This window comes from Staurois parvus, unplaced genomic scaffold (genome assembly GCF_062004578.1).
Source record: "Staurois parvus isolate SC_StPar_1 unplaced genomic scaffold, SC_StPar_1.0 ptg001742l, whole genome shotgun sequence".
Taxonomy (NCBI): Eukaryota; Metazoa; Chordata; class Amphibia; order Anura; family Ranidae; genus Staurois; species Staurois parvus.
In genome coordinates this window covers 1-27,822 of record NW_028319538.1, presented here as the reverse complement: position 1 = coordinate 27,822, position 27,822 = coordinate 1, and the positions used below count along the sequence as shown (strand labels likewise).

General features: G+C 49.7%; 2 protein-coding genes across 3 annotated transcripts in view; both read left to right on the top strand.

The window, feature by feature from the left end:
• LOC149434536 (interleukin-1 receptor-associated kinase-like 2) overlaps positions 1-3,575 on the top strand; it is a 40,580-nt gene extending 37,005 nt beyond the window's left edge. For both annotated transcript variants that reach the window (XM_089663668.1, XM_089663667.1), the window contains exon 14: positions 1,323-3,575. In XM_089663668.1, the coding sequence (XP_089519794.1) occupies positions 1,323-1,441 (119 nt within the window). In that variant the 3' untranslated portion in view covers positions 1,442-3,575. The remainder of the gene's footprint in view (positions 1-1,322) is intronic.
• A 3,521-nt stretch (positions 3,576-7,096) lies between these two features.
• LOC149434535 (uncharacterized) lies at positions 7,097-27,786 on the top strand. Its single transcript, XM_089663666.1, is given in 5 exon segments — positions 7,097-7,222; positions 16,299-16,642; positions 19,766-20,656; positions 26,588-27,199; positions 27,201-27,786. Coding segments are annotated over 4 exon segments (2,103 nt in total). The 5' UTR covers positions 7,097-7,222; positions 16,299-16,303; the 3' UTR covers positions 27,462-27,786.
• Positions 27,787-27,822: the final 36 nt, after the last annotated feature.

Genomic DNA, 27,822 nt, shown 5'->3' with positions numbered 1-27,822 from the left:
GGGGCTGGCCATAGAGACCAGATCGTCTCTGATCACCTCTATGATCTTGGACGACCGAAGCGACTTCATGACGTCACTTCTGGTCTCGGGTGGAAGTAAACAATTTTTTTAAAGCAAAAGATCAAAAAAAATTTTGTTGTTTTGCTTTTAAAGGTAGAGAAGAGATTTGGGGTCTTATTGATCAGATTGTCTCTGATCACCTCTATGATCTTGGAGGACCGAAGCGACTTCATGACGTCACTTCCGGTCTCGGGTGGAATTTTTTTAAAGCAAAAGATCAAAAAAAATGTTTTGTTGTTTTGCTTTTAAAGGTAGAGAAGAGATTTGGGTTCTTATTAACCAGATTGTCTCTAATCACCTCTATGATCTTGGAGGACCGAAGCGACTTCATGACGTCACTTCCGGTCTCGGGTGAAAGTAAACAATTTTTTTAAAGCAAAAGATCAAAAGAAAATGTTTTGTTGTTTTGTTTTTAAAGGTATAGAAGAGATTTGGGTTCTTTTTAACTAGATTGTCTCTGATCACCTCTATGATCTTGGAGGACCGAAGCGACTTCATGACGTCACTTCCGGTCTCGGGTGAAAGTAAACAATTTTTTTAAAGCAAAAGATCAAAAGAAAATGTTTTGTTGTTTTGCTTTTAAAGGTAGACAAGAGATTTGGGGTCTTATTGATCAGATTGTCTCTGATCACTTCTATGATCTTGGAGGACCGAAGCGACTTCATGACGTCACTTCCAGTCTCGGGTGGAAGTAAACCATTTTTTTAAAGCAAAAGATCAAAAGAAAACGTTTTGTTGTTTTGCTATTAAAGGAAGAGAAGAGATTTGGGGTCTTATAGACCCCAGATCTTTCCATAAAGAGGACCTGTCATTCCTTATTTCTATTACAAGGGATGATTCCTCGTAATAGGAATAAAAGTGATAAAAAAAATGAAAGGGACAGTGTGAATAAATAAATATACAAATAAGAAAAGAAAAATTAAAGCGCCCCCATCCCTTAGTGCTTGCGTGCAGAAGCCAACGTATATGTAAGTCATGCATGCATGTGTAAATGGTGTTCATGCTACACAGGTAGCGCCGCAAATGTTAGAGTGAAAGCAAAAATTCTAGCGCCTGGACTCCTTTGTAACTCTAAACAGGTAACCTGTAAAAAATTTTCAAGTGTCGCCTATGGAGATTTTTGAGTATTGTAGTTTGCCGCCCATCCACACGCGTGTGCAATTTTAAAGCGTGACGTTTGGTATCTATTTACTCGGTGTAACATCATCTTTTATACTTTACCAAAACAATGGGTTATGTATTTGCTTTTTTTTCCTCTTTAGCAGAGAGCAATGACCCGTCTTGGGGGATCGAGGTGAACATGGCCAAGATGAAGCTGATGAAAGATATTGAGCTCTACGAACAGGACAGGGTGGACAGCTCCGTCTTGTTTACGGAATAGGAGACAAGGACTGGGCCTGTGTGTTCAGTGAGGACCGACGACCAGGGATGGTGCAGAAGACTGTCTCCAGCGCCCATAGGCAGCCATTTTGTGGGAGACCACCTTAGCTACCTCAATGAAGACTACCTCTCAGGAACCAGGGGTGAAAAAAAGTGGAGCCTATACCGACATTCACCCCGACATTCACCCCGACATTCAACCAGATACTCAGCCCGACACTCACCCCGATACTCAACCCGATACTCACCCCGACACTCAACCGAATACTCACCCCGACACTCAGCCTGATACTCACCTCAATACTCACCCAGACACTCACCCCGACACTCAGCCTGACATTCACCCTGACATAGAGACACAGAAAAGTGATGGCAGAAAAAGACTGAGTGATGCATTGAATCTGTCTGGTTTTGTTTGTTATGTTTCTTGTTTTTTTATGTGTTTTTTTTGTTAATTTTTTTGTCCGAGTATAGATCTGTGCCAACATTCACCCCGACACTCAACCTGATACTCACCCCAACATTCAGCCCCATACCCACCCTGACACTCACCCCAACACTCAGCTCGATACTCAACCTGATACTCACCCCAACACTCAGCTCGATACTCAACCTGATACTCACCCCAACATTCAGCCCTATACCTACCCTGACACTCACCCCAACACTCAGCCCAATACCCCAACATTCAGCCCTATACCTACCCTGACACTCACCCCAACACTCAGCCCGATACCCCAACATTCAGCCCTATACCTACCCTGACACTCACCCCAACACTCAGCCCGATAACCTGATACTCACCCCAACATTCAGCCCTATACCTACCCTGACACTCACCCCAACACTCAGCCCGATAACCTGATACTCACCCCAACATTCAGCCCTATACCTACCCTGACACTCACCCCAACACTCAGCCCGATACCCCAACATTCAGCCCTATACCTACCCTGACACTCACCCCAACACTCAGCCCGATAACCTGATACTCACCCCAACATTCAGCCCTATACCTACCCTGACACTCACCCCAACACTCAGCCCGATACCCCAACATTCAGCCCTATACCTACCCTGACACTCACCCCAACACTCAGCCCGATACCCCAACATTCAGCCCTATACCTACCCTGACACTCACCCCAACACTCAGCCCGATACCCTGATACTCACCCCAACATTCAGCCCTATACCTACCCTGACACTCACCCCAACACTCAGCTTGATACTCACCCTGATACTCACCCCAACATTCAGCCTTATACCCACCCTGACACTTACCCCGACACTCAGCCCGATACTCACCCTGACACTCAGCTTGATACTCACCCTGATACTCACCCCGACATTCAGCCCTATAGTCACCCTAACACTCACCCCAATACTCAGCTTGACATTCACCCCACCATATAGGCATATAAAAGTGATGGCAGAAAAAGACCGAGTGGTCCATCGAGTCTGTTCGGTTTTTTTGTTTTGATTTTTTTTGTTAACTTTCTTGTCCTCGTATAAATCTGTGCTTGTCCCACACATGTTTGAAGCTATTTATTGTTGACTGGCTCACTCTGTTGTCCGATACTCACCCTGATACCCCAAAATTCACCCCGACTCTCAGCCTGATACTCACTCCAAAATTCAGCCCTATACCAACTCCGACACCCATCCCTATACTCCCCCTGACACTCACCCACACACTCAGCCTGACATTCAGCCTGATACTCACCCGACATTCAGCCCTATGCCCACTCCGACACTCACCCTGACATTCACCCCAACACTCAGCCCTATACTCCCGCTGACACCCACACACTCACCCCAACACTCATCCTGACACTCACCCTGATTTTCACCCAGACACTCAATCCAATACTCTCCTCGATGCACACTCAGCCAAGTGAAACAAAGCATCTAGGGACAGGATCCAGCTTTTCAGTCAGCCGTCGCCTCCTAGGGGGTCCAATGGTGTAAAGCCGCCGCATGACGCAATGAACGCCAAATGTGTTGTACTTCTCCTGGCGTGAAAACGTTTAAATGTGGGCGGAGCCTGATTCACCGATGACTGGAGTTACTTTGTGAAAACTTTAATCTATTTAATTGTTTGTAAGAACCATAAAAATAAAGAAATTCAAATACTCTCCCGTATTATTGTCACATACAGACAAAGTACTTTGGAAAAGGGAAAAAAGTGAAGAGAAGCCTCAGATGGAAGCTGGAACTGAGAGGGCGACGACCCAGAACTGCATATAGAAGGCGGATTCTATCTGAGGCTTCTCACTGAGATAACATCCCGGAATTCTGTCCTGTTCACCCGGAGAGACCATCCAGTTCTCGGCCCTAAGATAGAGGGCCCCGACCTTCCTGACTCCACCAGTCCAGAGGTTGGGGCTTCAAGTACATGTTACATCGTCAGGGGTGAGGGTAGCAATACATGTTACATCGTCAGGGGTGAGGCTAGCAATACATGTTACATCGTCAGGGGTGAGGCTAGCTATACATGTTACATCGTCAGTGGTGAGGCTAGCAATACATGTTACATCGTCAGGGGTGAGGCTAGCAATACATGTTACATCGTCAGGGGTGAGGCTAGCAATACATGTTACATCGTCAGGGGTGAGGCTAGCAATACATGTTACATCGTCAGGGGTGAGGCTAACAATACATGTTACAGTGTCAGGGGTGAGGCTAGCAATACATGTTACATCGTCAGGGGTGAGGCTAACAATACATGTTACATCGTCAGGGGTGAGGCTAGCAATACATGTTACATCGTCAGAGGTGTGGCTAGCAATACATGTTACATCGTCAGAGGTGAGGCTAGCAATACATGTTACATCGTCAGAGGTGAGGCTAGCAATACATGTTACATCGTCAGGGGTGAGGCTAGCAATACATGTTACATCGTCAGGGGTGAGGCTAGCAATACATGTTACATCGTCAGGGGTGAGGCTAACAATACATGTTACATCGTCAGGGGTGAGGCTAGCAATACATGTTACATCGTCAGGGGTGAGGCTAACAATACATGTTACATCGTCAGGGGTGAGGCTAGCAATACATGTTACATCGTCAGAGGTGTGGCTAGCAATACATGTTACATCGTCAGAGGTGAGGCTAGCAATACATGTTACATCGTCAGAGGTGAGGCTAGCAATACATGTTACATCGTCAGGGGTGAGGCTAGCAATACATGTTACATCGTCAGGGGTGAGGCTAGCAATACATGTTACATCGTCAGGGGTGAGGCTAGCAATACATGTTACATCGTCAGGGGTGAGGCTAGCAATACATGTTACATCGTCAGGGGTGAGGCTAGCAATACATGTTACATCGTCAGGGGTGAGGCTAGCAATACATGTTACATCGTCAGGGGTGAGGCTAGCAATACATGTTACATCGTCAGGGGTGAGGCTAGCAATACATGTTACATCGTCAGGGGTGAGGCTAGCAATACATGTTACATCGTCAGAGGTGAGGCTAGCAATACATGTTACATCGTCAGGGGTGAGGCTAGCAATACATGTTACATCGTCAGTGGTGAGGCTAGCAATACATGTTACATCGTCAGGGGTGAGGCTAGCAATACATGTTACATCGTCAGAGGTGAGGCTAGCAATACATGTTACATCGTCAAGGGTGAGGCTAGCAATACATGTTACATCGTCAGGGGTGAGGCTAGCAACACATGTTACATCATCAGGGGTGTGGCTTGCAATACATGTTACATTGTCAGGGGGTGTGGCTCCAGTTCATTGTTACATTCTCAGGAGGCAGTGTTTCAAATACATGTCAGGGGGTGGGGCTTCATGTACATGCAATGTCAGGTGGTGGGGCTTTATGTACATATACTGTCAGGGGGTTGGGACTCCAGGTACACGCAGTGAAGTTCCCTTCACTGGAACTAGGGGGCCAAGCCCAACCCCTGAAAAACAACCCCACACCATAATCCCTCCTCCACTAAACTCTACACTTGGCACAATGCAGTCAGGCAAGTACCGTTCTCCTGGCAACCGCCAAACCCAGACAGCGTGAATGGTCACTCCAGAGAACACGCCTTCTCTGTTCTAGAGTCCAGTGGCGGCATGCTTTACACCATGGCATCCGACACTTTGCATTGCACCCAAGTGCAAGTGATGTAAGGCTTGGATGCAGCTGCTCGGCCATGGAAACCCATTCCATGAAGCTCTCTACGCACTGTTGTTGGGCTCATCTGAAGGCCACACCAAGTTTGGAGGTCTTTAGCTATTGACTCTGCAGACAGTTGGTGACTTCTGCGCACTGTGCGCTTCAGCATGCGCTGACCCCGCCCTATCATGTGACGTGGCCTACCATTTGGTGGCTGAGTGGCTGTTGTTCCCAGTTGCTTCCACTTTGTTATAATCCCACTAACAGCTGAGCGTGGAATATTTAGTAGCCAGGAAATGTCACGGATGGACTTATTGCCCAGGTGGCCACCTATCACGGGACCACGCTTGGAGTCACTGAGCTCCTGAGAGCGACCCATTCTTTCACCAATGTTTGTAGAAGCCGTCTGCATGCCTAGGGGCTTGATTGTATACACCTGTGTCCATGGAGGGGATTGGAACACCTGAATCACATGATTGGGAGGGCGGGCCCAATAATTTGGGCAATATAGTGTGTGTTACATTGTCAGAAGGTGGAGCTATAGGTACATGCCGTGCCAGGGGGTGGGGCCTCATATACATGCAATGTCAAGTGGTGGGGCTTCATGTATATGCAGTGTCCGGGGGTGGGCCCTCATATACATTCAATGTAAGGGGGTGCGGCTTCCTTTACATGCAGTTTCAGGGGGTGGGCCCTCATATACATTCAATGTAAGGGGGTGGGGCTTCATGTATATGCAGTGTCCAGGGGTGGGCCCTCATATACATTCAATGTAAGGGGGTGGGGCTTCATGTACATGCAGTTTCAGGGGGTGGGGCTTCATGTAAATGCAGTGTCAAGAGGTGGGGCTTCATGGACATGCAGTGTCAGGGGCTCCAAATATATGTTACATTGCCAGAAAGTGGGGCCTCATATACATGTAGTATTAGGGGGTGGGGCCTCATATACATGTAGTATTAGGGGGTGGGGCCTCATATACATGTAGTATTAGGGGGTGCGGCCTCATATACATGTAGTATTAGGGGGTGCGGCCTCATATACATGTAGTATTAGGGGGTGGGGTTTCATGTACATGCAGTGTCAGGGGGTGGGGCCTCATGTACATGCAGTGTCAGGGGGTGGGGCCTCATGTACATGCAGTGTCGGGATGCGGGGCTTCAGGCACATGGACTGCCAGGGGGTGGGTCTTGGGCCCCAGGTAATTGCTACAAAATGTTAGGGGGCGGGGCTCCAGTGTCATGTACCAAAAGGAGCTTAGACTTGAGGTAATTGCTATGTTGTCAGGGGGTGGGGCCCCAGGTACATGCACTCTTAGTGGGTGGGGCCCAATTATATGGACTGTCAGGGGGGGCAGGACTTCATGTGCATGCAGTGTCAGAGGGCGGGGCTCCAGGCACATGCATGTTCTTGCAGTGTCCGGATCTCAGCTCCCCAGAGGCCCGTGACCACCCGCCCCCCGTCCCTTCTGGCGGCATTCAGAGAGCAGCGCAAAACCTCGTGCCATGGATTGATGGGGTGGCTGTCCAATCATCGTTTGACAAGGGGGTGGGGCTGCGCAGGGACTTGGCCTATCGGCTGCACAGGGTGGCGGGAGGAGCAGCGAGGTGTCCGGATGTTTGGGAAGTGAATGTCTCCAATCAGCAGAGAGCGACCTGAGGTAACCGGAGAGCCCCGGGGGAACTACAAGGACCAGCATGGCCTGGCACTGCCACCCTGGGGACCCCATGAGTACCACATACCCAGATATTACCACCCTGGGGTCACCATGAGTACCATATACCCAGATATTACCACCCTGGGGGTCACCATGAGTACCATATACCCAGATATTACCACCCTGGGGGTCACCATGAGTACCATATACCCAGATATTACCACCCTGGGGTCCACCATGAGTACTAGATACCCAGATATTACCACCCTGGGGGTCACCATGAGTACCATATACCCAGATATTACCACCCTGGGGTCCACCATGAGTACTAGATACCCAGATATTACCACCCTGGGGGTCACCATGAGTACCATGTACCCAGATATTACCACCCTGGGGTCACCATGAGTACCACATACCCAGAGATTACCACCCTGGGGTCACCATGAGTACCATATACCCAGATATTACCACCCTGGGGTCCACCATGAGTACTAGATACCCAGATATTACCACCCTGGGGGTCACCATGCGTACCACATACCCAGATATTGCCACCTGGGGGTCACCATGAGTACCACATACCCAGATCTTACCACCCTGGGGGTCACCATGAGTACCACATACCCAGATCTTACCACCCTGGGGGTCACCATGAGTACCACATACCCAGATATTACCACCCTGGGGTTCACCATGAGTACCACATACCCAGATATTACCACCCTGGGGTCACCATGAGTACCACATACCCAGATATTACCACCCGGGGGTCACCATGAGTACCACATACCCAGATATTACCACCCTGGGGTCACCATGAGTACCACATACCCAGATATTACCACCCTGGGGTCACCATGAGTACCATATACCCAGATATTACCACCCTGGGGTCCACCATGAGTACTAGATACCCAGATATTACCACCCTGGGGGTCACCATGCGTACCACATACCCAGATATTGCCACCTGGGGGTCACCATGAGTACCATATACCCAGATATTACCACCCTGGGGTCACCATGAGTACCACATACCCAGATATTACCACCCGGGGGTCACCATGAGTACTAGATACCCAGATATTACCACCCTGGGGTCACCATGAGTACCACATACCCAGATATTACCACCCTGGGGTCACCATGAGTACCACATACCCAGATATTACCACCCTGGGGTCACCATGAGTACCATATACCCAGATATTACCACCCTGGGGTCCACCATGAGTACTAGATACCCAGATATTACCACCCTGGGGGTCACCATGCGTACCACATACCCAGATATTGCCACCTGGGGGTCACCATGAGTACCACATACCCAGATATTACCACCCTGGGGGTCACCATGAGTACCACATACCCAGATATTGCCACCCTGGGGTTCACCATGAGTACCACATACCCAGATATTACCACCCTGGGGTTCACCATGAGTACTAGATACCCAGATATTGCCACCCTGGGGTCACCATGAGTACCACATACCCAGATATTACCACCCTGGGGTTCACCATGAGTACCACATACCCAGATCTTACCACCCTGGGGTCACCATGAGTACCACATACCCAGATATTACCACCCTGGGGTTCACCATGAGTACTAGATACCCAGATCTTACCACCCTGGGGTTCACCATGAGTACCACATACCCAGATCTTACCACCCTGGGGGTCACCATGAGTACCACATACCCAGATCTTACCACCCTGGGGTTCACCATGAGTACCACATACCCAGATATTACCACCCTGGGGTTCACCATGAGTACTAGATACCCAGATCTTACCACCCTGGGGTTCACCATGAGTACCACATACCCAGATCTTACCACCCTGGGGGTCACCATGAGTACCACATACCCAGATCTTACCACCCTGGGGTCACCATGAGTACTAGATACCCAGATATTGCCACCCTGGGGACACCATGAGTACCAGATGTAAGAGGGCCCTTCTCCACTGACCCCCAATATAAAGGCGACCCCTCTTGGTGTCCCAGCCAGGGAACACCAATCCGCTCCCTTGTGATTTCAATAAAAGAAAGTATTAAAAAAAGTTTAATCCCGTAAATGAACCGCACACAGAGCTATGAATGCATGGGCGCCCGCTGGGTACACACGCGATTAAAAACAAGGATTGCACCCCAAATATTGTGTATCGCCCCGCATGTCGGAGTGAGATCAGCAAGTCTCCGCCCACTAATGCATCTCCTATGGCCAGTTTTGGGTACCATCTTTTTTATTTATTAATTTTTTTCTTTTTTTTTTGCTGGCCAGTTTTTAGGCTCGACATGTTTGGGATCTATTTGACGCCAATTCGTCTTTTACAGCGCTGTGAAAAAGTCTCTGCACCCTTCCTGATATTTGTTTTTTTGGCATATTTGTCACACTTAAATGATTCGGGTCATCAAACAAATTTTAATAGTAACTCGGGGGAGTACAAAATGCAGTTTTTGAAACAATGATTTAATTTATTAAAGCAAAAAAAAACCATCCAAACCTGGTCCTGTGTGAAAAAGTCATTGCCCTCCTAAACCTAACTAGTGGTACACCGAAATGAAAATTCTGGTGCCGAAAACAAAAATTCAGGATGCACTTGGCCGAAAACCAAAACCGAAATGGACGGTTTATAAAAATAATTTTATATTTTTTGGAAGAAAATACACTATAATAATTAAAAAAATATATATACTGTATTTTCCGGCGTATAAGATGACTTTTTTTACTTAAAAACATACCCCAACAATTGGGGGTCGTCTTATACGCCGGGTATAGAACGCTGGATGTGCGGTAATACTGTATGGTAGCTTCAGCTACATACAGTGTACCGCGCTGAGCCAATCACGGCGAGTGATGTATTCTATTAATAAATACAGAGCCTGCTCGGATTGGCTGAAGTTGTGACATCATCAGCCCGCCTCTCTGACGCAGCCAAGCCGAGCAGGCTCTGTATTCATTAATAGAATACATCGCTCGCCGTCATATGATGTCCTCCCATTCTCCGCGCATGCGCGGTGATGCGCTGTGTCCCTCGGACACAGCTATCACCAATCACGGAAAGAGCCGAAGATGTCGGCTCGGTCATGTGATCAGCTGTGTCCAATCACAGCTGATCACATGTAAACAGGGAAATGCCGGTTATCGGCATTTCTCTCCTCTCGAGCTGTGTATATATATATATATATATATATATATATAGGCCGAAGTGGACGGTTTTTAAAAATAATTTTATATTTTTTGGAAGAAAATACACTTTAATAATAAAAAATATATATATTTTTGTTTTTATTTTTTTTAAAAATTATTTAAGTTATTTTCTTCCAAAAAATATAATATTTTTAAAAACTGTCCATTTCGGCATATATATACCGAAATGGACAGTTTTTAAAAATAATTTTATGTTTTTTGGAAGAAAATACACTTCCTTACCAAGTGTGGTGAGCCCCCTCTATGTTCCGTATCAAGTAAGGTGAGCCCCCTCTATGTTCCTTACCAAGTGTGGTGAGCCCCCTCTATGTTCCGTATCAAGTAAGGTGAGCCCCCTCTATGTTCCTTACCAAGTGTGGTGAGCCCCCTCTATGTTCCGTACCAAGTGAGGTGAGCCCCCTCTATGTTCCGTACCAAGTGAGGTGAGCCCCCTCTATGTTCCTTACCAGGTGAGATGAGCCCCCTCTATGTTCCTTACAAAGTGAGGTGAGCCCCCTCTATGTTCCGTACCAAGTGTGGTGAGCCCCCTCTATGTTCCGTACCAAGTTAGGTGAGCCCCCTCTATGTTCCTTACCAGGTGAGGTGAGCCCCCTCTATGTTCCTTACAAAGTGAGGTGAGCCCCCTCTATGTTCCGTACCAAGTGAGGTGATCCCCTCTATGTTCCGTACCAAGTGAGGTGAGCCCCTCTATGTTCCGTACCAAGTGAGGTGAGCCCCTCTATGTTCCGTACCAAGTGAGGTGAGCCCCTCTATGTTCCGTACCAAGTGAGGTGAGCCCCCTCTATGTTCCGTACCAAGTGAGGTGAGCCCCCTCTATGTTCCGTACCAAGTGAGGTGAGCCCCCTCTATGTTCCGTACCAAGTGAGGTGAGCCCCCTCTATGTTCCGTACCAAGTGAGGTGAGCCCCCTCTATGTTCCGTACCAAGTGAGGTGAGCCCCCTCTATGTTCCGTACCAAGTGAGGTGAGCCCCCTCTATGTTCCGTACCAAGTGAGGTGAGCCCCCTCTATGTTCCGTACCAAGTGAGGTGAGCCCCCTCTATGTTCCGTACCAAGTGAGGTGAGCCCCCTCTATGTTCCGTACCAAGTGAGATGAGCCCCCTCTATGTTCCGTACCAAGTGAGGTGAGCAACTCTATGTTCCGTACCAAGTGAGATGAGCCCCCTCTATGTTCCGTACCAAGTGCGGTGAGCCCCCTCTATGTTCCGTACCAAGTGCGGTGAGCCCCCTCTATGTTCCGTACCAAGTGAGGTGAGCCCCCTCTATGTTCCGTACCAAGTGAGGTGAGCCCCCTCTATGTTCCGTACCAAGTGAGGTGAGCCCCCTCTATGTTCCGTACCAAGTGAGATGAGCCCCCTCTATGTTCCGTACCAAGTGAGGTGAGCCCCTCTATGTTCCGTACCAAGTGAGATGAGCCCCCTCTATGTTCCGTACCAAGTGCGGTGAGCCCCCTCTATGTTCCGTACCAAGTGCGGTGAGCCCCCTCTATGTTCCGTACCAAGTGAGATGAGCCCCCTCTATGTTCCATGTGGTTAATCACAGTTCTTTAAGGATTTAGCCAGGGGGGCAATTACTTTTTCACATACGGCCAGGCAGGTTTGGACAGCTTTCTTCCCCTAATGAATGAAATCCTCAATTAAAAACTGCATTTTGTATTTACTCGGGTTATCTTTGTGTAATATTAAGCTTTGATGATCTGAATCATTTAGATGTGACAGATATGCACTGTATATGTTCACACTAGTTTGACTTCTCATGCGACCTTGGACGCGTAAAGTCACATGACAAGTCGCAGCCCATTGATTTCAATGGCACCCATTCCAATCTGTGCAACTTAAAAAAAGGTTCCACCCACATAAAAGAGACGCAGGAACCTTTTTTTTTTTTTTGCCGCACCGGAACCAGATTGCATGGGTGTTCGCAACCCATGTGATCCGATTCCTGCTATCGCACTGCGTTTTGTGACCTGTTTTGGGGGGGTATCCTTTGCCATCGACACCGGTGGAAGATCGCATGAACGGAGCGCGATTTCAGTGCGGTGCGGCAAACGCAGCGAATCCTGAGCGTTCACCGGATATATGTGAATCGGCTCTAAATGAGGCCTAATCTGGTTGCAATGCTCTGCAGGCTTCAATGCAAAAAATTTAATAAATGCATTTTTTTTTTTTAAATATTTGGGGGTTCATTTATTAAATATTTGCAAAAAAAGTGAAGTATGCTTTTAAAGTGCAATTTCTTAATTTCCAAAATGTTCATTTTTAGTAATTTTGTGTGCAAACGGAGAGAAATGGCCCCGGCAGCGATGGGGTTAAACCCGTTCCGTATAAACAGCCGCCTCCAATCTAAGCGCAGAGCGCCGTTCATCTTCCCAGCCTATTGAGGAAGAATAAAATGCGGCGGAGCGGGTTCTGGGGCTTCCCGGGGAGAAATAGAAAGTAGAAGTGTGGCTGAGCCAAGCGGGTGATATGGAGAGCAAAGTTTCACTCTCCCCTCCCCCCCCCTCTGCCCCCCCTCCTCCACCATGTGATAGGAACCCGGAGCCAGACGCAGTGCAGTATGCTGCATTACAGCAAGGCCTGGGACAGCCAACCCCACGGTCATTGGTGCCCTGTGATGGTGAGTAGGGGGGGGGGGGGGGCAGCAGAGCTTACAATCCATCTCTCCATGACAAAAAAAAAAGAATTTTGTGTTTTTTGTTTTTTTTTTTCTTTATATGAGTCATCTGCTTGTTTAACCTTCAAGGCAGCCATTGAGATTGTTCGCTGCATGAGGCCGAGCCGGAGACGTGCAGCTCCTGTGCAGATCACACCCGGCACTGAGAACCGTTCCCTGTTATCGGGGGGGGGGGGGGGGGTGCAGGTGATGCTTTCTGATGGCGGGGTGTCAGATAATCCCCCGGCTCCGTTTAGCAACCCCCCCCGTCTTCCTTATACATGGAATATTTATTGTTTGAATTGCAACAGTTAATATTGCTCAGTGGGAGATGATATTCTGCAGCACACAGCAGACTTCCTGGGGGGGGGGGGGGTTGGTATCTTGCTGCACAGTGGTCTTCCTTTGGGGAGACATCCTGCTGCACATGGTGGACTTTTTTTGGGGGGGAGGTAACTTGCAGAACACACCACACATGTTATTGGGGAGGTATCTTGCAGGACACACAGCTGACTTTTTGGGGGGTGTTAATATCTTGCAGCACACAGCACATTTCCTGGGGGGGGGGAGGGTTGGTATCTTGGTGCACACTGCTCTTCCTTTGGGGTGTTCTCTTACTGCACATGGTGGACTTTTTTTGGGGGGGGGGGGAGTAACTTGCAGAATACACCGCATATATTATGGGAGGAGGTATCTTGCAGGACACACAGACAACTTTTTTTTGGGGGGTATTAATATCTTGCGGCACACAGCAGATTTCCTGGGGAGGGGGGGGGGGTTGGTATCTTGCTGCACAGTGGTCTTCCTTTGGGGTGACATCTTGCTGCACATGGGGGACTTTATTGGGGGAAGTAACTGGCAGAATACACTGCACATATTATGGGGGGAGGTATCTTGCAGGACACACAGCTGACTTTTTGGGGGGTGTTAATATCTTGCAGCACACAGCAGACTACCTAGGGGGGGTTTGTATCTTGCTGTACAGTGGTCTTACTTTGGGGTGATATCTTGCTGCACATGGTGGACTTTTTTTGGGGGGGGGGAAGTAACTTGCAGAACACACCACACATATTATGGGAGGAGGTATCTTGCAGCACACACAGCCGACATTTTTTTAGGGGGTATTAATATCTTGCAGCACACAGCAGATTTCTTAAGGGGGAGCTAATATCGGTTACACGCAGCAGATATTGCTGCACACAACAGACATCCAAGGGGGGGGGGATTGATTTCTTGCTGCACAGCATACTTCCTGGAGATGGATTGCTGAACACAGCTGACCTTCGGGGTTGGGGGGGCAGTTGATATCTTGATGCCTACAGTGAAACTTTTTTGGGGGGGGGGCATTAATATCTTGCTGCATACAGTGGTCTTTCGGGGGGGGGGGGTTATCTTGCAGGACACACACTGAACTTTCTTGGAAAGAGGGATCATATCTTGCTGCAAACACACTTCTTACGTGGGATTGATATCTTGCTGCATACAGCGGACCTCCTAAGGGGGGGTGATATCTTGTGGCACACAGCAGATATCCTAAGGGGGGGGTGTGATATCTTGCTGCAAATAGTGGACTGCCGAAGAGGGGTTGATGTTTTTGCTGCAAACAGTGGACTTCCTAAGGGGAGGGGGTTGATATCTTGCAGCACACAGCAGACTTCCTAAGTGGGGGTTGATATCTTGCAGTAGACAGTGGACTTCCTAAGGCATGGAGGGGGGGTTGATAATTTGCAGCACACAGCGGACTTCTAAGGGAAGTTGATAACTTGCAGCACACAGCGGACTTCCTCAGGGGGGGGGTTGATATTTTGCAGCAAACGGCGGACTTCCTAAGGCGGGGGGGGGGGGTTGATATTTTGCAGCAGACTTCCTGGAGGAGTTATATCTTGCAGCACACAGCAGACTTCCTAAGGGGGGGGGGGGGGTGATATCTTGCAGCACACAGCGGACTTCTTAAGGGAAGTTGATATCGTGCAGCACACAGCGGACTTCCTAAGGGGGGGTTGATATTTTGCAGCAGACTTCCTGGAGGAGTTATATCTTGCAGCACACAGCAGACTTCCTAAAGGGAGGTGGGTGATATCTTGCAGCACACAGCAGACTTCCTAAGGGGGGGGTGATATCTTGCAGCACACAGCAGACTTCCTAAGGGGGGGGGGTGATCTCTTGCAGCACACAGCAGACTTCCTAAGGGGGGGGGGTGATATCTTGCAGCAGACTTCCTAAGGGGGGGGTGATCTCTTTCAGCACACAGCAGACTTCCTAAGGGGGGGGGGGTGATATCTTGCAGCACACAGCAGACTTCCTAAGGGGGGGTGATATATTGCAGCACACAGTGGACCTCCTAAGTTAACATCAAAGTAATTAAATTGTTTGAATTATTATTTTATTATATCAACAAAGAACACAGGTTGGCCAACATGTTTCAGGGGCTAGAAGCCTCCCCCTTTATCAGGGCTATAAACAAGAACATACTGTGAGTACTAAAAATAACAACGGTGAAGAAACATGAATCATTTTATTACAAATATATTTCTATACTTTAATTAGGTTATAATTCAATATGAATATTAAATCTATTTATTTTTTAATATATCAATATAATTTAATAATTATCAAAATAATCAACCAACAAAGAACAAAGGTTGGCCAACGTGTTTCAGGGGCCAGAAACCTTCATCAAGTCTGTAAATAAGAATATAAATGCTAAACTAAAACTTGTAAATAGATAAGTAATATATATATATAATAGATAAGTAAATATATAATATAAACTTGTTATATAAAAAAAATAGCTTTCTGTTCCTCTGACATTCACTCTTCAGGACACAACGAGAGAGGGAATCTCAATGGAGTCACAGACAGCGTGGTTCTATCCTTTCCACACTCCATCCAAATCCGAAAGAAACATTTTATGTTTTAAATGTCTGTTTTGGGAGGACTGACTCTTAATTGCTTTGCAAAACACAACAAGGTTGGAGGCGTCTGTGTTTCCCCCATTAACCAATCGGGAAGAGTCAGCTGGAATATTGCTTTTGAGTATTGTTGACATTTCAGCCATGCCTTGCCCAATTGTTGTAGGCACCTCTCAGACCATAACTTGGCAATACTTGGTCTTGGACATCCACCCATAGGCCTCGTACTGCAGCAGAAGGTTTAGCTGTTAGATCTGAAGTCCAGCGCCCCGCGTACTTACTTTTCTCTCTTCACAGGCACTATGGCTGATAGGAGTGGTTCGCGGAAGCATAGATGGTCAAGTCCACCAGAAATATCTCCAAGTAAATACTTGAGGGGCCTTGATTCGAAACTCCCGAGAGGGGCCCATCGCGGCAGAGAGCGAGACTCTGATAGCCCCAGCCCGCCGAGGGAGAGGCAAGTAACGCTCTACCCCTATGAGAGTACTCCAAAGCGCACTCTGGATCACCGAATTGGCGGCAATTCCAGAGACAGCGCACAGAGCAGGGGCCACCGACGGACCATCAGCTCGGACTTCCACAGATTGGACCAAGAGGAGGCATCAACACCTACTTCCAGGCCATCGGTGTCACTAACAGAAGTAAGACCATCCATTGAAAACCCTAATGTGCTGCCAGTTATAGATATTCATGAACTAGAGCTTCCAGTGTTTCCATACCCTTTAGTCTATGTTTGGAAATTGTGGAAACGTCTCAATGGCTAAAAGGTATTGCTTGTGCCTTGCTTGGAGGTACCCTATATAATGTTTTCCTAAAGAGAACCTGTCCCCATAATCGGGAAACCTGAAAGAAGGCATTCTCAACAAGGCTTCCCCCAGAGGTTCCTCACACAGTGAGTAGTGGCAGATCTCCTACCTGCAATGAACACAATGTAAGGGGGCAACATCGCCCTGATAATTCAATATAAGGGGTCACTTCTAACAGCATGGTAAAGGAGCTTTGCTCCATCAACCATCAGTATGAGGGGGGCATTTTTCCTTTGACAACCAACATAAGGGGTCGCTCCACACTGATCACCAATGTAAAGGGGCTTTTCTCCATCAACTGTCAATGCAAATGGGGCTTTTTTTCATTTTCCACCAATGTAAGAGGTCACCTCTACACTGATCACCAATGTAAAGGAACATTTCTTTATTGACCATCGGTGTAAAAGGGGTATTTTTTCATTGAGCACCAATGGGTCACTTTTATATTGATCAACAGTGTAAAAGAGGCAGTTCAATTACAAGGGGGATAAGGGGATCCTGGGTATGGGCTTTAACCCCTTCGCACTGACGCCTCCTGGCCCTTTAAGGGGTTTCTGACACTGGGAGGCCTGGCGGAGTTTAGGGTCATGTGACCACCGTGACTGGCGGTCACATGATTGGAAAATGTCCCGTTCGCAAGAAGAGATTGGGACCTTTCCGTGGGACACCGATACATGTGCTGGGAGAGCCAGTGGTGTATTTAGGATTTGTGCTGCCCTAGGCAACACAAAAACTGTGCACCCCCCAATGAGAGAACGAGAGCGTTCAATGAGTGTGTGGGTGTGTGTGTGTGTGTGTGTATTATTCCTCTTCTCTTCACTCTTCCTCTCTTCCTCTCTTCTCTCTTCCCTCTTCCTCTCTTCTTCTCTTCCCTCTTCCCCTCTTCCCTCTTCCCCTCTTCCCCTCTTCCCTCTTCCCTCTTCCCTCTTCCTCTCCTCCCTCTTCCTCTCCTCCCTCTTCCTCTCCTCCCTCTTCCTCTCCTCCCTCTTCCTCTCCTCCCTCTTCCTCTCCTCCCTCTTCCTCTCCTCCCTCTTCCTCTCTTCTCTCTTCCTCTCTTCTCTCTTCCTCTCTTCTCTCTTCCTCTCTTCCCCTCTTCTCTTCCCTCTTCCTCCCTTCCTCTCTTCTCTTCCCTCTTCCTCCCTTCCTCTCTTCTCTTCCCTCTTCCTCCCTTCCTCTCTTCTCTTCCCTCTTCCTCCCTTCCTCTCTTCTCTTCCCTCTTCCTCCCTTCCTCTCTTCTCTTCCCTCTTCCTCCCTTCCTCTCTTCTCTTCCCTCTTCCTCCCTTCCTCTCTTCTCTTCCCTCTTCCTCCCTTCCTCTCTTCTCTTCCCTCTTCCTCCCTTCCTCTCTTCTCTTCCCTCTTCCTCTCTTCTTCTCTTCCCTCTTCCCCTCTTCCCTCTTCCCTCTTCCTCTCCTCCCTCTTCCTCTCCTCCCTCTTCCTCTCCTCCCTCTTCCTCTCCTCCCTCTTCCTCTCCTCCCTCTTCCTCTCCTCCCTCTTCCTCTCCTCCCTCTTCCTCTCCTCCCTCTTCCTCTCCTCCCTCTTCCTCTCTTCTCTCTTCCTCTCTTCTCTCTTCCTCTCTTCCCTCTTCCTCTCTTCCCTCTTCCTCCCTTCCTCTCTTCTCTTCCCTCTTCCTCCCTTCCTCTCTTCTCTTCCCTCTTCCTCCCTTCCTCTCTTCTCTTCCCTCTTCCTCCCTTCCTCTCTTCTCTTCCCTCTTCCTCCCTTCCTCTCTTCTCTTCCCTCTTCCTCCCTTCCTCTCTTCTCTTCCCTCTTCCTCCCTTCCTCTCTTCTCTTCCCTCTTCCTCTCTTCTCTTCCGTTCTTCCTCTCTTCTCTTCCGTTCTTCCCTCTTCCTCTCTTCCCTCCTCTTCTCTTCCCTCCTCTTCTCTTCCCCTCTTCTCTTCCTCTCTTCCCTCTTCCTCTCTTCCCTCTTCCTCTCTTCCCCTCTTCTCTTCCCCTCTCCCCTCTTCCTCTCTTCCCTCTTCCTCTCTTCCCTCTTCCTCTCTTCCCTCTTCCTCTCTTCCCTCTTCCTCTCTTCCCTCTTCCTCTCTTCCCTCTTCCCTCTTCCTCTCTTCCTCTTTTCCCTCTTCCCTCTTCCTCTTTTCCCTCTTTCTCTCTTCCCTCTTCCTCTCTTCATTTCACTCTCTCTCGAAGTGGCGGAGGGGAAAGAGCTGGGAGGAGGCGAGCTGTGTTGTGGTTTCTTGGCTCTCCCTCCTGTTGTCCATCCCGCACATGATACACGATCACTGATAGATCGTATGGGACTTTATACACACACACAGTTTCATTCCCCCCCCTCCCCTCCTCCAAGGGCTGCTGATCTCCGAGCAGCAGAAAATGTGGGCAGGGGGTGGTAATCATACTGTTTGTGTGCAGTCACATATGCTCTATCAGTGATCGTGTAGCATGTGCTGGATGGACAACAGTAGGGAGAGCCCAGAGAACACAATACAGCTCACCTCCTCCTGTCTCCTTCCTCTCCGCCACTTCTCCTCTCCCTGCTCTAGGCTTTCCCCTGGCCCGCACAGCGCGCACTTTCAGCACATGTTTGTTTATAAACGGTACGCAAATTTAAGATTCATTAAAGCATTTTTTTTTTAAATTAGCTTTTTTAAAAACCGCTGCACAAATGCCATGTGACATAAAAATATTCAACACCCACCATTTTATTCTCTAGGGCTCCTGCAGAAAAAAATATATATAATGTTTTGGGGTACTATGTCGTTTTTCTAGCTAAAAAAAAAAAGGTTTCTACATGTAGGAAAGGAATGTCAGAGTTGGCCTGGACTGGAAGTGTTTAATTCACTTCTTGACTGAGGGTGACAACCTTACTGAACTGCTTTGTCACCCCAGAACAGGGAGTGCGTTAGGACTACGTAACACTGTGTTAGGACTACATATCACCTCCCTCTCGTCATAACAGGACACTTTAACAGTTCAGCTTGTTTCTTGAATCTTGTTTGCAGGGTGATAGCCGAACAAAGATGAATGAGGACAACAAAACAAAATCCGAGGAATTACCCAGGTCCCGGGAACGAAGGCCCAATGCTCCATCCTTGTTGTTTAAGAGAGCGTTCAGCGACATAGGAGTTTCCGCAAGAGGAAGAAGATCATTGGATAGCCAGGTGACAAGTCCGTCGGAAGCGGAGAGGACGAGTCGCTTCCAGCGACGGGAGTCAGAGGATTCAGACTTGTCAATCGAGACGAACACCCCTGAGAGGGAGAGTGAAGAAGAGAAATCGTCATGGAGGTCAGAGAGTGCAAGTCACCCAAGCTGGTTAGGGCGAACCATCACAAGGACGGTTCCTAAAGAAGAACTGGAGGTCCGTAAAGAGAAGTCGAAGGTTTCACAGCCATCGCCCAGGACAGACACCCCCAAGAAAGAGATTGTGGAAGAAAAATCAACTTGGAGGTCGGAGAGGGCAGATCATGCAAGCCGGATAAAGCGAACTAGAAGTGTGACTCCTAAAGAAGAACCAGAGGTTCGTAAAGAGAGGCCAGAGGTCCGTAAAGAGAGAGCAGAGTCTTGTAAAGAGAGGCCAGAGGTCTTTAAAGAGAGGCCAGAGGTCTTTAAAGAGAGGCCAGAGGTCTTTAAAGAGAGGCCAGAGGTCTTTAAAGAGAGGCCAGAGGTCCGTAAAGAGAGGCCGGAGTCTTGTAAAGAGAGGCCGGAGGTCCGCAAAGAGAGGCCGGAGGTCCGCAAAGAGAGGCCGGAGGTCCGCAAAGAGAGGCCGGAGGTCCGCAAAGAGAGGCCAGAGGCTTGTATAGAGACACCGGAGGTCCGTAAAGGAAGAACGGAGGCCTCGGTGGACACTCCGAGACTTGTGTTCTTATATGAATCTGATAAAGAATCTGATACAGTGAGTACAAGAATTTATACAACCCCCATGCTTTGTAAGCCTTTACATTTTAAGAGTTCAACATTTGAGCGCTCCATCAATCTCACAAAACACTAATGCCATGGGGCTTACCCATGTGTACCCCGTGTGAAGGCCGTGTTTACTCACATGAAGGGTGTACAGGTATTCTGTGCAGCCAATCCCATTGATGTAAGTTGGAACTTAGCGGCTGAATGGAAACATCCACTGCTCCCAGTATGACATGCATGTGGGTGCGTGTGCATGGCCCTGAACACGGTGTTTGGGGGGGGGGGACACCCGCACCACACGAATGTCATATTGGGATCAGCGGCTGTGTCTTTGCAGCCGCTGTATCCCAATTGACATCCATGGGACTGCCAGCACGGGGATGCACAGGCCCTCATACAGGGTATGCATTGATATGTCCCGTGTAAATGAGGCCTTGGATGAGGGCTTGACAAATCCCAGTCGCCATGGTGACTAGAAATCGCGTTCTGGCACCTGGGCTTTTGTCAGCCCATTCACAGTTACATAGTTAGTCTGGCTGAAAAAAAGAAAAAAGTCCATCTAGAGAAAAACCATAGAGAGAAAAAAAAAAAAGTTATCCTATACCCACAGTTGATCCAGAGGAAGGCAAAAAAAAAAAACAGCATTCATTTATATACCGTATTTTTCGCTCCATAAGACGTACCTAGGTTTTAGAGGCGAAAAACAAGAAAAAAAAATATTCTAAACCAATGGACTGCAGACATAGTACAGGAGATGACCAGAGACTGCAGACACGGTACAGGAGATGACCAGAGACTGCGGACACGGTACAGGAGATGACCAGAGACTGCGGACACGGTACAGGAGATGACCAGAGACTGCGGACACGGTACAGGAGATGACCAGAGACTGCGGACACGGTACAGGAGATGACCAGAGACTGCGGACACGGTACAGGAGATGACCAGAGACTGCGGACACGGTACAGGAGATGACCAGAGACTGCGGACACGGTACAGGAGATGACCAGAGACTGCGGAAACGGTACAGGAGATGACCAGAGACTGCGGAAACGGTACAGGAGATGACCAGAGACTGCGGACACGGTACAGGAGATGACCAGAGACTGGGGACACGGTACAGGAGATGACCAGAGACTGGGGACACGGTACAGGAGATGACCAGAGACTGCGGACACGGTACAGGAGATGACCAGAGACTGCGGACACGGTACAGGAGATGACCAGAGACTGCGGACACGGTACAGGAGATGACCAGAGACTGCGGACACGGTACAGGAGATGACCAGAGACTGCGGACACGGTACAGGAGATGACCAGAGACTGCGGACACGGTACAGGAGATGACCAGAGACTGCGGACACGGTACAGGAGATGACCAGAGACTGCGGACACGGTACAGGAGATGACCAGAGACTGCGGACACGGTACAGGAGATGACCAGAGACTGCGGACACGGTACAGGAGATGACCAGAGACTGCGGACACGGTACAGGAGATGACCAGAGACTGCGGACACGGTACAGGAGATGACCAGAGACTGCGGACACGGTACAGGAGATGACCAGAGACTGCGGACACGGTACAGGAGATGACCAGAGACTGCGGACACGGTACAGGAGATGACCAGAGACTGCGGAAACGGTACAGGAGATGACCAGAGACTGCGGAAACGGTACAGGAGATGACCAGAGACTGCGGACACGGTACAGGAGATGACCAGAGACTGGGGACACGGTACAGGAGATGACCAGAGACTGCGGACACGGTACAGGAGATGACCAGAGACTGCGGACACGGTACAGGAGATGACCAGAGACTGCGGACACGGTACAGGAGATGACCAGAGACTGCGGACACGGTACAGGAGATGACCAGAGACTGCGGACACGGTACAGGAGATGACCAGAGACTGCGGACACGGTACAGGAGATGACCAGAGACTGCGGACACGGTACAGGAGATGACCAGAGACTGCGGACACGGTACAGGAGATGACCAGAGACTGCGGACACGGTACAGGAGATGACCAGAGACTGCGGACACGGTACAGGAGATGACCAGAGACTGCGGACACGGTACAGGAGATGACCAGAGACTGCGGACACGGTACAGGAGATGACCAGAGACTGCGGACACGGTACAGGAGATGACCAGAGACTGCGGACACGGTACAGGAGATGACCAGAGACTGCGGACACGGTACAGGAGATGACCAGAGACTGCGGACACGGTACAGGAGATGACCAGAGACTGCGGACACGGTACAGGAGATGACCAGAGACTGCGGACACGGTACAGGGGATGACCAGAGACTGCGGACACGGTGCAGGGGATGACCAGAGACTGCTGACCTTTGGGGAGGGAGGGGGAGCGGGTACCTGAATTTGACAGGTACCCGCTCCCACTTCCGCGGAGTTGTCCTTCCTTCTTCCCGGGCCGGCTTCTGTGACAGCCGGGTGCCCACTGCGCATGCGCGAGAAGCGCTGCGCTTTGTGAATGGTCCGGCGCCTTCTGGGACCTGTCATGGTTCCCAGAAGACACCGGACCATTCACAAAGCGCAGCGCATGCACAGTGGGCACCCGGCTGTCACAGAAGCCAGCGCGGGAAGACTGCAACGCTGGAGCGAGGAACAGGTAAGGCCCTGCAGGAGAGAACAGCTGAGCGGCCGGCCCGGTATTCTGACATGGTGGCGGGAGAAATACCGGACCGGCCGCTTTATATTCGCTCCATAAGACGCACTGACATTTTCCCTCCGTTTTTGTGGGGAAAAAAGTGCGTCTTATGGAGCGAAAAATACAATAGTTAGTATAGGGGTTGTTTTATCTACATTTAGCCGTGCTCACTTGTCAGGAGAAGGCGTTCAGGCCGCCCGATTGCTTCCACACACGCCAGTAAAGTTCCCTCCCTAGTGGAGCACGGGAGATTTGCAGGGTCTTTTTTTTTTTTTTTTTATTGAGACGCTGCATGTCTCACAAAAGAGAACCTGTCACCAACAAATCATCACATAGGGGACTTTTTGTCCCTCGTGATGGAAAAAAAAAAAGTTAACTTAAAAAATTGTTTTTTTTTGTAATTGCCAGAAATTAAAGTTACATCCAAGCATGTAAAATCCTATACCCCCCCCCCCCCCCATACATATACAAATGTAAGCACATGTGCGGGGGAGTCCGCATGAAAACAGTGATTACACGTTACATACCAGATTCCCTTGATAAAGTCACGTGATTGGTGACGAAACGCATTGGGGAGGAGCGTGCTGATGACGTCAAGATCGATACAGCGGTATACTGAGCCACACCGCTCCAGGATCATCATTATAGTAAGGCAATTGCATTATACATACAGGGCCCGTGCTTTGCCTTGCATTACAGTTTGGTGACAGTTGGGAGCCTGTAGTGGGTTGACTGGTCTATGCTGCTGTGGACGACACGGCCATCTTGTGCCTTAAGATGTACATTACTGGATGCTCCTCATACCTGGTGCGGTTGTGTACCTGCTGAATGCGGTTATCTGCAGGGGGCAACCTTGGAGTTAATCTTCATCAAGTTGAACTTCAGAGTCCAGTACGTTTGGGACCAAATGTATAATGTGAGGTCACACTGCTGGAGGTGAGTAGATTGACCCCCAGTTCACACCCATGTGGCCGTGCGGGCCGCGTTTTGCAAAGGCACGAGAGCCCATTCATTTGGATGGACTCCCGTGCCCGTGACACGCAGGGAAAGAAGTCCCTGCACTTCTTTTGAAACCGCAGCCCTCACGAGAACCTCGGTTCCCAGTACCGTTGCGTTTTCCAGTGCGGGCGGCGTGCCATTAGAACTAAAGGCACCTCCCGCGGGTCTGCATGTCTCTGTGCGGGTGGTGCGACTGCACAGATTTTCATGTGGATCCGCAGCGGCACCAACCGCACAGATGTGAACCGCGGGTGATGGTGGAGGAGAGTTTGCACTTGAATCCTGTGATACCTGCACACGGTGCTCGTTATCTCAAGGAGGGTCCACAGCAGAACACCAACTGATTGGACTTTGGTTTATATAATAATACTTTTTTTTTTTTTTTTTTTTTTAGTTCACTGTCCTGTGTTTTTGCTTTCGTTATAATCTATAGGGGTTGTGCATTTTTTGATTTTGTAGCGCAGCACATTTTTTTACGTTTACATTATTACACGTTACACATCGCCAGAGGGAGGGCCATAATTCTAGCACCAAACCACCTCCGTAACGCTAAACTCATGACCTATAGGGGGCTTTTAAAGCGTCGCCTAAAGAAAATATAGGAATCTGAAGTTTGGCTCCTTTTTTTTTTTTTAGCTGGCTCCTAGATTCAAAGCACATTAGTCCATCCTATCTTACATGGTCTGAAACTGACTTACAGTCTGACTGTTTGGATTTCCAGATATGTGTTGTGTTATGGCCTGCCTAATTGGGTATAGGTTGTGTAGACCACTTGGAAGGGAGTATTTTTGCTTGTGGTGGAGGGGAAGATGTGTGTCCCGACCCCCGCGTGTTGCGCACTCCCGACCCCCGCGTGTTGCGCACTCCCGACCCCCGCGTGTTGCGCACTCCCGACCCCCGCGTGTTGCGCACTCCCGACCCCCGCGTGTTGCGCACTCCCGACCCCCGCGTGTTGCGCACTCCCGACCCACTCCTGACATCAACCCCTGGTTACGTTGTGTATCCTCGTCATTTGTACAATAACTCATGGAGTCTCTATAAAGACCTATGGCCTACCAGTCCCTTGTACAAGCCCAACGCAGAGCAAAACAAGTGGCGCCAGGACACCCTCAACAAGAGCTGCATTTCAGAGGTTTCCTTTAACACGGAGTTCAGCCATAACACGTCCAGTGACAGCGAAGGGAGTATTTTTGCTTGTGGTGGAGGGGAAGATGTTTGTCCCGACCCCCGTGAGCCGCGTGTGGCGCACTCCCGACCCCCGTGAGCCGCGTGTGGCGCACTCCCGACCCCCGTGAGCCGCGTGTGGCGCACTCCCGACCCCCGTGAGCCGCGTGTGGCGCACTCCCGACCCCCGTGAGCCGCGTGTGGCGCACTCCCGACCCCCGTGAGCCGCGTGTGGCGCACTCCCGACCCCCGTGAGCCGCGTGTGGCGCACTCCCGACCCCCGTGAGCCGCGTGTGGCGCACTCCCGACCCCCGTGAGCCGCGTGTGGCGCACTCCCGACCCCCGTGAGCCGCGTGTGGCGCACTCCCGACCCCCGTGAGCCGCGTGTGGCGCACTCCCGACCCCCGTGAGCCGCGTGTGGCGCACTCCCGACCCCCGTGAGCCGCGTGTGGCGCACTCCCGACCCCCGCGTGTTGTGCAGTCCCGACCCACTCCTGACCCCCCTGCACCGTGCATTATATACTGCAATTTCCACTCTCACATTGTAATATGTATAGCCAGCTTAAACCTGACCCCAGCAGATATAAAGGGCACAAATGAACTCATCTCTGTAATGCAGTAATACAGGTTTTAAAGGGTTAGTTCATCTTTACCGAAGAAAACTACCTATGTAGTTAAGGGGCAACTATAGATAAAAACACACTGTATAGCTTTGGCTAAGTTGGATGATGCTTTTGCTATAGGTATAGGCCATTTATGTACCTCCCGAAGCCTGACTGAGAAACTCCCAGAGGTGACATCATCCCGCTCTGCCTTGTTGCCAGGACGTTGTTAAGACACTCCCAGCCAGTACTGCTCACCTCCACCATCACTGGAGAGCGCTCTCAAACCCCCACACATGTGTTGTCCACTATCTCCTCTGATTCATCAGGGGAGAGAGCGAATGTGAAGGTTGATTGGCAACAAGTTTCTCTTTGTGCCGTATTCATACCAAATGGGACTAGCCCTAATGAACCCCCTCCCCCCCTTTCCTCCTAAAAGCCTGACCATGACTGGTTCTCTTTAACTTTGTGTCTTGGAATAGGGAGATAATCCGGAAAAGGATCTGTCTATAGGAAGTGACTTCTCTGACATAGAAGATATGGGCACGTTGGCCAGATTTTCTCAGGAAGACGAGCCTCTCCCGGGCTGTCCCATGGAAGACCGCACAGCTGGGACATCAACCCCTGGTTACGTTGTGTATCCTCGTCATTTGTACAATAACTCATGGAGTCATTATAAAGACCTATGGCCTACCAGTCCCTTGTACAAGCCCAACGCAGAGCAAAACAAGTGGCGCCAGGACACCCTCGACAAGAGCTGCGTTTCAGAGGTTTCCTTTAACGCGGAGCTCAGCCATAACACGTCCAGTGACAGCGACGGCGAGATTCAACCGCGACGGGACAGATCGCGATCCTTTGATACAATGTGGACGTCGGATGACAAAAGGAAAGCTGCACGAAGGACGTTGGAGATTTTTCCCACCGACGATTCCAGCACCCCAAAGTTCCTGCGCGACGGCTTCATAGACACTCACTGCCACCTGGACATGCTCTTTGCGCGGCTGCAGCATAAGCGTTCGTTCGCCGATCTCCGCAGGCAGTACGCCTCCACCTTCCCCTCGGAGTTTCAGGGCTGCATCACGGATTACTGCGACCCCCCGCACGTTAGAGAGACTTCCTTGGCGGCACGTGCTGAACGAGAACCTGGTCTGGGGGGCGTTCGGGTGTCACCCTCACTTCGCACAGTACTACACCGACCAACTACAGGAGGAGATGATGCAGGCTATGCGGCACCCCAAAGCGATCGCTTATGGGGAGATGGGCCTGGATTACTCCCACAAATGTTCCACGACCGTCCCGGATCAGCATGCCGTAAGTCTAAATGGTTATTTGCATCTTGAGCGGTACGATAGGTAAGAAAGAGAGCACAGGATACTGGAGTCAGTTAACCTCTTGGCGCTAGCCGAACGCAAATGTCCGGCGTCTGGGCCTAGACGCTGAGTGGCCGCACATTTGCGTTCTGTTAAAAAAAAAAAACCTGCTGAGAGCGCTCGCCCTGCATGCTCCCAGCACACGTACTCATGGAAAGTTCCCGATCTCCTCTTTTGATCGGGACCTTTTCCGATCATGTGACCGCCGTGAGGGTGTGTCACAGCAGTCACATGACCCTAAACCCTGCCCCGCCTACCGGCTTCTGAAACCCTTAAAGCCCGGGAAGCGCTGGTGCCAAGGGGTTAACCTTTTTGCTGCTAGGCCAGTATATCATACGGGGGTTTTA